This window comes from Ostrea edulis, chromosome 4 (genome assembly GCF_947568905.1).
Source record: "Ostrea edulis chromosome 4, xbOstEdul1.1, whole genome shotgun sequence".
NCBI lineage: Eukaryota > Metazoa > Mollusca > Bivalvia > Ostreida > Ostreidae > Ostrea > Ostrea edulis.
This window is the reverse complement of record NC_079167.1, coordinates 87,922,968-87,935,275: the sequence shown is the minus strand read 5'-3', so window position 1 is coordinate 87,935,275 and position 12,308 is coordinate 87,922,968. Positions and strand designations below refer to the sequence as shown.

Below are 12,308 nucleotides of genomic sequence, written 5' to 3'. Positions count from 1 at the left end.
TATTTTACACTGGAAATTTGCTCACCAATAAGTTTATCCATGGGAATCTATTTGAAATGTTAAAATTAAAACAGAAATTGTCTTGTATTTTAGATGGTTCAACGACTAACTTTCCGTCGTCGACTATCTTACAACACGAGGAGTAACAGCAGAAGGGTGTAAGTAGTAACAATTCCAGTCCAAATCTCTGACCATGTTACTCTGAAGGAGTGAATCAATGATTTATTTCATGAACTCAGCTGCGTGTCGCCATTATTCGGGTTGGAACACTTCCTCTATAGCAAGGTATTCTCTCTAAAACGTGATAATCCCTCTTAAGCGGAAAAGGAAACATTACCATAATTTATAGATGTTTTCGCGTCTTTATTGAAACTAATGGCAAACTCTGTGCAATGCTGAATAAGTGCAACACTCGTTCAACATGACGCGAATTGTCTCTATAAAATTGATGACAGTCAAGAAACTTCATATCAAAGTTGCTGCGTAAGAGGGAAGGAATCTGAAATCCAATGCACATCATGATTGTTTTTGTTTTAATTTAAAATATTTGCTGAAGTATCAAACATTTTAGCACTTTTTCGTCTTTTCACGTGAAACACGAAGAGATGTACTCCACAGGTGTTTTTCTCGGTTGTACGGTAATATGTTCTCGCTAGAGAGGGATAATCGCATTTTCACGAGAATATCTCGCTGTAGGGAAGTGTTGCAGGGATTTTCCACACCATTTTCGGATTTATCGAACAGTTGCCGATATTTCTGGAGTGTTTTATAAAATGAACTATGATGGTAGTGCTGCTGAATTATATTGAATCATTCCACTTTCCCCAATGACAATATTGCAAAACAAGACAGTTTTTTATTTGACTTGAATTGGGAAATTTTGTAGACAAATTGGGAAAAAATACTACTATTTTGCATTGGGAATGGGGCCGAATTTCGGCCCCCTACAACAGGGTGGAAAATCCCTGTGTTGCCAACCTGTTATTTGATGATGGTATTGCCTTGCTGAATTATTATACTGTAAGGGAGGTACATGGAAGAGCAATGCTGTGGCTGGAATCATTATAAAGAGAGAGTATAGCTAGTTTTGGTAATTTTTCTCTCTCGCTCTAAATCATCTTATTCCTTTCTATTGTCAAAAAAAAATTATTAATAAGAATAATATTTATTAACTTTGAAATGAGTGCATGTTTGTTATAAGTTATCCAAGAAGACATAGCAAATTGAATAATTGCACAGCAAACCAAAATTCGGGATTAATTAAAGATCATAATTGTTTTTAAACTTGGAAATGAATGTGTGAAATTTTTATTATATACAGGAAATTACTCGTCAATTCATTGGGTCTTATTTTGATTTTTTTTTTAATCGAACCAAATGACCTTTACTGTCCTGTTAAATTTTTGTTCAAGGCTATATTACTTAGATACCTAAACTTTGCTATGCCATACTTGACAAAGAAATACATGTTGGTTTCCACTTTCACCTTAAAATTTTTAAGGGTTGGTAGGTAGGTAGTGTTTTTTGTTTTATAGGTTGAATTATTTTTTAATGATTTAGTATTCTACTATGCATCAAATATAGTGATTATGTAATAAACAAATAAAACATGATCAATCAAAACATTTTTTCCAATGTACTGTAAACAAACCTGTTTCTGTGTTTTGGAATCTGTCTAGTATTGGTGCATGATAAATAACTTATTAAGTCAATAAATATATACTCTTGTAGTGATGACATTCTCAAAATCTGAGAGAATGAAAAAAATGTGAAAGGGTCGACAGAAATTATAAGGTCGGTTGGGAAAGGGGAAACCAACATAATTTTTTTTTTGGCCTTATGAGTGTGCCATGGCCCTGAACCCACCTTATTAACACAAGGTTAAGGCCACAGGGAGAAGAGTTTTAAAATTGGATTATAGGGCCTAGCTGCACGAAAGTTGGGTCAAATTTTGAAATTTAACTGACTGTCAATGGTTAACCTCCAGTTAACATGATACAAATGTATGTATAAGAATTAATGGCAAGTTAATTATTAGTTACATTTTACTAGCATTTGTGCTTATGACCAATATCATAAGTATATGACTAGTTTAATGTTATTTGGAGAAAAACTAGAAAATGAATTCATTTTGATATGTGGTCTGTGCATCAGTTTTAGGATTGTTCAATTTAAATATAAGAACAAGTGCTAAGGGGCCATTAGTCTCGCTTGAAGCTGAAGTTTTAAGTAGACAAACTGTATGTCCCTTACAATGGTTTTACTATCCATGGAATGTAAAGATAGATCTGCTTTCAAATAAAGTATATAAATGCATATTTATAATGGTTATATATAAGATATTTATGTACAATGTGAAATATTTATTGATGTCATGATTTTTTTTTCATGTGCTGTCTAACACAGGTCAAAGACTCCAGGTGAGATTCTGTGCATATTCCCAGGAAATTATGAATCAATAATTTTCCTTTATAACTTAAATTTCGAGCCCATCTCTCTTGTTTTTGTCGGCGCAACTCCTCTGAGACCATTTAACAGAATTTAGTGAAACTTTGTATTTAATAAGGACACACTGTAGGTGTGCATATTCCCAGGAAATTCTTGTTCACTAATTTTTGTGGGAGTTATGCCCCTTTTGAACTCAGAATTTCGTGTGAGGCATTGTCAATCAATGTTGGAGCATGGGTTATGTGAGCTTGCTCACTTCTGCTTTCTTTTTGTTCTTCAGTATAGCATTTAAATACATGTATAGCATTATATTAACACACAACAGATTCACTTGTTTAGGTTATTGTGAAGTGATAGGAGTGATATGAACATGTGCTACTCTTGTAGCAAGAAAAAACCGTATTCAAGATTACTTCATTTGTACATTGGAACTCATTCATATAATGATTTTATACACTTCCGAATTGGGTCTGCCCCCAACACCTTTGTTTAGTATTATAAAAAAAAATCTATGTAATAGACTCATGATCAGCTTGACTTATCAGGGGCTACCTCCCCCAAGCCCCCGCTTAATTCTGCTCAAATGCCGCTGGGCTTTCTAATTAATTTTATTACATGAAACATGGGCGAGTTTCACATTTCAGCATCAGAGGCGAAAATGCAAATGGTGGTGTGTTTGCAGTCTGCTTAACAACGGCAAGGGGAATAACTGCTCATGCAGTCGCGTACTATTGGGGACTGGTATACTAGAAACTTCCCGATAATACATCAGAGAGCTTTTGGAGTTCAGATTTATTGTGTTTTGGAATTTCAAAGGAAATACGAAGATCCAGGGGCCTTTACAAAACAGCTTATGACAAAGTTACAAGTGTTAGAATGTATTAAACAATGATTAGTTTAATAAAAACTTTTTTAAGGCTAAATTTTCAACATTTTTAAAAAAGATATTTTGCATTGGAGTGAATTATCTTACAATAAATGGGCAATTCCCGGTATGTAAAATTGGTCGCAAGTCATAAGTTCATTTGTAAAATGCACCCCAGCTCTGGATGGAATGCAAGAATAAGAATTGGTTCAAGGGGAAAATTCTCAGCAGATATGCATTTTAGCAATTGATAAAATCCATGCAAACTATTGCACAATTTCTGTAACTCTTTTTTTTGAATTCATTCAGGTGACCTATTGCTATCTGTTTTTGTCCTTCGTCGTGCGTTAACATTTGAACATTTTCAGCTTCTTCTCTGAAACCCCTGAACCAATTTCAACCAATTTTGGCATATAGCATCTGTGGGTGGAGGGGAACAAAAATTGTGAAATTCGTGGTCCCTGCCCCCCTGGGGCCTGAGGGGTGGGGCAAAAACCATCAAAATGAGTGTAATTTTAAAAAATCTTCTTCTTTACTCCTGGACATCAAGAAGCCAAACTGTGGGCATAATTATAATGAGTGTTGAGTCCTCTACCAAAATTGTGAAATTCATGGCCCCTGGGGCAGGGGTTCTTGTGTTAGGGTGGGGCTCTATTGGTCATATAGTGAAAGTGTAGAAATTCTTTGAAAATCTTCTTCTCTGTCTCTGGGTATGAAGTAGACAAACTAATAGCATGGTAATGATGAGCAAGGATGCCTCTTTATACCCCCCACAACAAGTTGTGGGGGGGGGGGGGGGTATACTGGAATCGGGTTGTCCGTCTGTCCGTCCGTAGATGCAATGGTTTCCGGGCTCTAAAGCATTATCCTTTCCACCCACCGTCACCATATCATATATATGGACTACCCATGGGATGAAGATGTTCCCTATCGATTTTGGGGTCAAAAGGTCAAAGGTCAAGCACACTGGACATCGAAGTAGCAATATGGTTTCTAGGCTCTAAAGTGTTATCCTTTCCACCTACAGTCACCATATGATACATATGGACTACCCATAGGATGAAGATGTTCCCTATCGATTTTGGGGTCAAAAGGTCAAAGGTCAAGCGCACTGGACATTGAAGTAGCAATATGGTTTTCGGGCTCTAAAGCGTTATCCTTTCCACCTACAGTCACCATATCAAACATATTGACTACCCATGGGATGAAAATGTTCCCTATCGATTTTGGGGTCAAAAGGTCAAAGGTCAAGCGCACTGGACATTGAAGTAGCAATATGGTTTCCGGGCTCTAAAGCGTTATCCTTTCCACCTACCGTCACCATATCATATATATGGACTACCCATGGAATGAAGATGATCCCTATCGATTTTGAGGTCAAAGGTCAAGCGCACTGGACATTGAAGTAGCAATATGGTTTCTGGGCTCTAAAGCGTTATCCTTTCCACCTACAGTCACCATATCATACATATGGACTACCCATGGGATGAAGATGTTCCCTATCAATTTTGGGGTCAAAAGGTCAAAGGTCATACGCACTGGACATCGAAGTAGCAACACTCAGAAAAGAGGTAGTTTATACCTATTAACAACACCCTTTGGGAGATTGGGGTAAGCGGGGGGTATTCTTAGTGAGCATTGCTCACAGTATCTCTTGTTAAAAAATTGTGAAATTCATGGCCCCTGGATCAGGGGTTCTGGTGCTAGGGTGGGGCTCTATAAGTCATATAGTGAAAATGCATTATTTCTTTGAAAATCTTCTCTGTCCTTGGGTATTAAGTAGACAAACCAATAGCATGGTTATGATGAGCAAGGATGCCTCTTTCAAAATTGTGAAATTCATGGCCCCTGGGTCAGGGGTTCTGGTATTAGGGTGGGGCCCTATTGATCATATAGTGAAAATGCATTTTATTTCTTTGAAAATCTTCTCCTCTGCTGCTGGGTATTAAGTAGACAAACTAATAGTATGATAATGATGATCAAGGATGCTTCTTTCAAAACTGAAATTTATGGCCCCTGGGTCAGGGGTTCTGATGTAAAGGCAGGGCTGACCACATAGCTATTCAATGTTTCTTCCATCCAAAAGTAAAATTCTTATATTTAAACACAAACCTAATTCAAACATTGGAAGGTTGTTACATGATACTCAGGTGACCTATAAGGCCCCTGGGCCTCTTGTTTGTTATTATTCCCTAAATTACTGGTTTACATTGATATTTTCAGGTGGTAAATTGGTTTACCTGTACACAAAGAAACCTGGCAGTATCCCAAAATGTGGAGATTGTAAAATTAAACTACATGGGGTATGTTGTTTACAATCAAACTGATATTAGGGGGGTGTATTATTTAAATTAAGGAGGAATAACACCCCAGAGAAATCTGATATTAGGGGGTGTATTATTTAAATTAAGGAGGAATAACACCCCAGAGAAATCTGATATGGATGGAAAGTGGAGAATATGTACAATGGTGTTTTAAAATTGAATAGTTACAAATTTACTTTATTTAGTCAAATGCAATTTTAGTAGAAAGTACAAGTAGTCTGAAAAAAATTTGAAACCCTTCTAGACTACAGATTAACAGTCGACACGTAAACCTGATGAGCTACCTAGCTTGGCGAATATATTTAAAAGGAATATACATGTATTGCTGATGTTTATATTTTCATTCAATTTTCTAAAGAAAGTATTGTATTATTCCTCCTTAAAGTACTTCAACAAAATTCTGTTAATTGAAATACTCAGTACTTCAACAAAATTCTGTTGAATTGAAATACCCAGTACTTGGATATGTTCTATTAAACCATTCTATTTTGGAGGGGGAAAATGAGCTCTATTGATATGGGGTTTTGTTTTAAAAAAGAAAATGAGACCCCATTGGGTGTGCTTTATAGAATTAGACTACATGGAGTCTGTTTAGTAAAAGGTCTGTTTTGTTAAGTATACCAACATGGTATATATTCTGTGTAAACAATGTTCAGTTAATCAAACCATACCAATATGGAGTATGTTCTGTAAAATGATATTATACGAGGTATGTTCTGGATAAACTATGCTGGTTTATATGTTCTGACATCAGAATAGAGCTCATGTGCAGTATATGTAAAGGGAGGTAATACAGTAGAACTTGACTTGTTGCTAAAACCACACACATATATAAAAGGGACTGGTTCACGTTTTTCATTTTTAATGTTAAAATTAAAAATATAACTCATTTAATGTTGACAACCAAAATTTGGATCGTCTAAATGCAAGGATAAGAGCAATATTTTAGCTTTGATTCTGTGTTATGAAAACAAAGACGCGGGTCTTTTTATGTAAACAAACAAACAAGTGAAACGTTAATTTTGTAATTTATAGCATTTTCATTTTGTACAATCACAAATTTGAACTTTTAAATGACACATTTTACCTGAAGTATACATGAGATGTGATATACATGTATAGAATAAACTTGCATCAATATCCATTTATTTTGAAAACCCTGTAAACAATAACACACCTCAATCTTTGTTTTCAAAACAAATAATAAACTCTCTATAATGAGTGTCTGTCACGATGAATAACTTTTAATTTTTTTGTGAAACCTTCTATAAAGCATATTAGACTGTAGATTTTGATCATTTAAAGTGAAAAACAAAATTTGGAGGAAAATCGTGAATCAGTCCCTTTAACACTCACTTTTGAATTCTAATGTTGGAATAATGTGTATTCCGGATACTTTCCATTGCAGAGATTTTTACGTCACCTGAGTAAACTCTGGTGACTTTAATAACTGTAATTCATTGTCGTGTCTTGACAATTGAACATTTTCAACTTCTTAATAACTTCCACTCTTTTCAAATTTGGTATGAAGCATCATTGAAACAAGTGGAACATAAATTGTAAATTTCAGGACCATGGGGCCTGAGGGGTGGGGCAAAAATTGACAAATTTTCAAAATCCTCTCTACAACTGCACATGTGTAGGAAAACTAAATGCATATTGAAGTAGAGCAAGAAGGGCTCTACCAAAACTGTAAATTTCATGATCCCTGGGGTGGGGGTTCTGACCCCAGGGTGGGACCAAACTTGGTACATAGCGTTTATGTGTAAATCATTTAAATAACATCTTTTTTAGTGCTATTGATGCTAAATTAAGGCATTTAAGTTTTAAGAGCACATCTTGTTTTATAATACTGTTTCTTAATATTAGAATTTAGCTTAGATATGCAGAACAGGATTTCATAGTCCTTTGCACTAGTGATACTTTGAACTAATAATTAGGTGACTGATAAGACCTGTTGGCCTCTTGTTTTGTCCGTCTTATGGAAAACTGTTGAGTCATATTTTTCAATATGAATTTATATAAACTAAGCCTTTACATCTCTGACGATTGTTTTAATGTGTTGGTAAATATTGTAGATTACACCAGCCAGGCCACTAAAATTGATGTCCATGTCACGAAGACTGAAGACAGTTACCCGTTGTTATGGAGGCAGTCGCTGTCATAGATGTGTGCGCGAGAGGTAGGTCTGCTGATGAATTCAACCAATAGGTGGATAGTAAAGCCGAAAATACACGTAGATCTGAAGGTTCAGTCATCACAAACTTATGATTGTAAATTATGCCGTATGCATCTATTTCTTGTACTGATATTTCTAAGTAGTGTTTAAAAATTACATCATATTTACCCAATTCCATTTGTGAAAGAATGTTTGTCCACAGTACATACGCAATGCATTTTATAGTCTCACATTAATTGTTGCAATCTTTTGTTTATTTCTAGAATTGTTCGGGCTTTCCTGATCGAAGAACAGAAGATTGTTGTCCGTGTATTGAAAGCACAAGAGGCATCCAAAAAATAAACTGTTGTCAACATAATGTGTGTTCTGTTTCTTTTTAACTTGGATTGCAAATTTTGCTTGATGTGCAGAAATGGAATGACGTTATCTGATGGATTTTCAAATATCTGCTGCTCTCATCTACGCTAGCTAAGGGTTTTCGATCCAATCTGCTATCACATCTACCCTAGCCAGGGGTTTTCAATTAGGGCTGAAACGTTTCACTAAAATATCGATACTGTTCAATATAAACTCTCAATTCAATGTTCGATTCATTGCCTCGATTTTTGGTTCGATACATTTATTGCAAATGGATTCAGTAAAATACGTCAGGCTTGGCCTATACTTATTATTTTTACCTGCATGAGGGACAAAATGATGTTCATGCCGTTTTTCTTGGGTCTGATGAAAATGATAATACACTTCATCAGTTTAAACTACAGAGCCAACAGGCATCTTGTTTGGAAACATTTTGCGTTTAAAATTATGATTTTGAATCTTGCTAATTATATTTATTTCCCCTCTTTCATGGGGAGACCTATTGTTTTTGTTCTGTCCGTCCGTCTGTCTCACAAAATCTTGAGAACGCTTCTCCCATATGGATTATTGGATAGACTTGATATTTTGTGCAATGCTTTATTATACATTTATTGCATGATAGTGAGGGAGATATGAAGATTTAATCACCCAAGAAAAATCGTCCTTGGGGGGGGGGGGGGGGGGGGGGGGGGGGATATGATTTTTCCTGGGTGAATGAATCTTCATATCTCCCAAACATTCATGCAATAAATTGTTTATTATACCAAAACAAAGCAATACTACAGAATTGCATTTGAAAATTGAGTCCGCTCATCTATACATTGTATCGAACTGAGATTGCCCTAATGGTAACACTGCGCCGTCTACATATTAGAAGGTACAAACAACGAAATACAATGATTTGATAAATAACCAATTTTTGTATTTCTATTCTCCTTGAATGCTGATTTACTTGCTTGTTTTTGTATTTACCAAAATCTGGCGATTTTTAAAGTGTGTATCAGAGACCCACATATTTTGTGCCTTTCGAAATTATAAAAGTACAATGACTCCGACTTGATGTGATGTAACAATAAACTTTGTCTACCTCGGCATTAAATTTAGGGAAAGCGCACCACGCTGCCCAAGGGGTAAATATGATGTTTGAGATGGAGATGTGAAGTTTTATCATCCCTGGCACGTGACTGTCTAGACCAATCAGATTATGCGTTGCATAGAATTCTCATACTGAGGTATAATAATGCCATATGTAGATGTGCATATTGGTTGGACAGGAGAATGCAATTATTTTCCTTAAAGGTATATAGTGGATCTAAGAGAGGGTGGAGGATGTAAAATAGCTTGTGAACACTTCTCCTATATGGCCTATTGGATAGATTTGTACAGTGCTTCATTGCCATTTGTAGATGTGCATAGTGTTGGGACAGGAGGATCCAATTTTTTCCCCAAAAGTTAAAGTGGATCTAGGGGAGTGGAAGATGTGAAATATCTTGTGAACACTTCTCCTATGTGACTTATTGGATGGATTTGAAACTTTATGCAATGCTTCATTGTCATTTGTAGATGTGCATATTGTCATGTCAGGAGGATCCAATGATTTTCTTTAAAGTGATAGTGGATCTAAGAGGGGTGGAGGAAGTTGAAATAACTTGAGAACGCTTCTCCTATATGGCTTATCAGATAGACTTGAAATTTTGTACGACACTTCAATGCCATGTGCAGATGAGCATTTTGCAGGGACAGGTGGACCCAATTGTTGTCCCTAAAGTTATAGTGGATCTTAGGGGTGGAGGGTGTAAAATAGTTTGTAAACACTTCTCCAATGTAGCTAACCGCCGTGGTTAGAGTGTTCGCCCTGCATGCGAAAGACCCGTGGTTCGAATCCCGGCCGCGACAGACTAAAGTTGTTAAAACAGGTAGTGACAATTCCATCGCCAAACGTTAGGCATCAGGTGTGAATGTCACAGGTCCTCGGAGATGACCTTAAAAAGGGATGTCCCGTGTCACAGTAGGTGTGGCACGCTAAAGAACCCTCGCTGCTCAATGGCCATAAGCGCCGAGCATAGGCCTAAATTTGAAGCCTTTCACCGGTCTTGGTGACGACTCCATATGAGTGACTGGTTATATTTTGAAACATTACAGCTTTTCAAATCAACATAATATATGTGGCAAGTTTGATATGATTTAATGAATATATTATTAGACCATAAACCAACATTCAACGTTTACTCAATGTTGAAAAGCAACGTTTACTCAAAGTTGAAAAGTAACATTTATTCAACGTTGAAAAGCAACGTTCATTTAACGTTGATATCTGACGTTGAAACAACGTTGATATCTGACGTTGCTTCACCTTTCATATGAAACCAAAATTCAACGTTAGAGAGTGACGTTTCAACGTTGAAGTGCCTGCTGGGTTTTGGCGACGTCTCCATATGAGTGAAAAATTCTCGAGAGAGACGTTTAGCAAGATACAATAAATCAATCCAATGTGGCTTATCGGAATTCATATTGTCTACATGTTCCTGCTCATGCTTTCTCTTCCGTACTATGCAGCACATTAAAGGGAGGAGGTTTCATTTTGAGCTAGCACTTCCTATTTTGGAAGCTGCATGGGGAGACATTTGTATTTCATAAACACAATCTCTAGTTTTCTTCAATGTTATCATTGGTTTCTTCTGTAAATTGTATTGTATTGAAAGTATTGAATTGTGACATAAATTTTGCAATATATAATGGGAAGGGGGCGTATTGTTTTATCCCTATTTAATTTAAATCCACTCACACATCTTCACTATAGCTAAGGGTTTTCGATCCACTCTGCTCCTGACACTCGTGGACTGAAACCTTTTGGCTAGCAAAGTTGTGCTGCTGTTGATATGAAATTTTTGGACTAGTTATACTCATTTTATTTCACTTGAGTCCCGAGTACATTTATCTGTCCTGTTGGACTTGGAGATTGAAAGCATCAAACTCATCCCCTAGCCATTCATTGAGAAATGGGACTGTTTCTGTTTTGGTTAGTATGTGTACGTACAGGTCACATCTTTTATTATCCCCCACCCCCCCCCCCCCCCCCCCCCTTTCAAAGATTGGTTTGCACCTGTTGGTCAATCGGTCGGTCGGTAGATCACATGTTGTCGCTCAATATCTTGAGAACCATTCACTTGATGATAATGATATTTCATATATGGGTTGGTTATATGAGTAGAAGTTTAATAGGTCAAGGTTCAATCTACTCTGGACATAGGAATATAATGTCTGCTCAATATCTTGAGAACCCTTTGCTTGACACTGACTTCAAACTCGTACGCTGGTACATGTACATCTTCAGGTCGAGAAGATGACCCCTATTGATTTCGAGGTCACATGGTCAAGGGTCAATCTGGACATAGGAATATACTGTCCGCGTTCAATATCTTGAGAACCCTTTGCTTGACAGACATCAAACTTGGTACATCTTCAGGAGAAGAATACCCCTATTGATTTTGAGGTCACATGGTCAAACTGGACATGATTATACTGTCCACTCAATATCTTGATAACCCTTTGCTTGACAGACATCAAACTTAGTATACTAGCTGGTACCCCTATTGATTTTGAGGTCACATGGTCTAAGGTCAATGATTGAACTGGACATGGTAATATATTGTCTCCTATATTTTAAGAATTATTTGCTTGATTGACACCAAACTTGGTACACTGGTACAGTATAAGGAGTAGATGACCCCAATTGATTTTTACATCACATGGTCAATCCACTCTTGACATAGGAAGATATTGTCTGCTCAATATTTTGAATTGATGATACTACTATCAATTAAATGATGTGTGTGTATAACCCTTTTCCATTTTACACCATAGGGGGCATGTGTTTTACATCTCGTTTGATTTGAAACTTCATAGGTAGCCTTATAATTGTAACCAAGAGAGTTCTAAGAACCCTATCTAGTTTGGGATCCAAGGTCACTGTAGGACTTAATAGAAAAAGCTTGTCGACACTCTGCAAGGGGATATGCTTTGCCTTGTGGAGCTAATTGATTTAAAAGGAGCACAAATGAAATGGTGAAGTCTTTACTGGTGTTCTTGTCAACCAACCATGGATTTTTCCACATTTCAGTGATACTATACAAAT

The 12,308-nt window shown here is 36.6% G+C and overlaps 1 protein-coding gene across 1 annotated transcript; it reads left to right on the top strand.

The window, feature by feature from the left end:
• The first annotated feature begins 20 nt into the window (after nucleotides 1–20).
• On the top strand, nucleotides 21–8,174 carry LOC125669394 (60S ribosomal protein L34-like). The gene is made up of 5 exons (XM_048903861.1): nucleotides 21–158; nucleotides 2,407–2,420; nucleotides 5,537–5,616; nucleotides 7,716–7,819; nucleotides 8,080–8,174. Exons 1-5 carry the CDS (start codon nucleotides 94–96, stop codon nucleotides 8,156–8,158), a joined length of 342 nt encoding a protein of 113 aa, XP_048759818.1. The 5' UTR covers nucleotides 21–93; the 3' UTR covers nucleotides 8,159–8,174.
• Nucleotides 8,175–12,308: the final 4,134 nt, after the last annotated feature.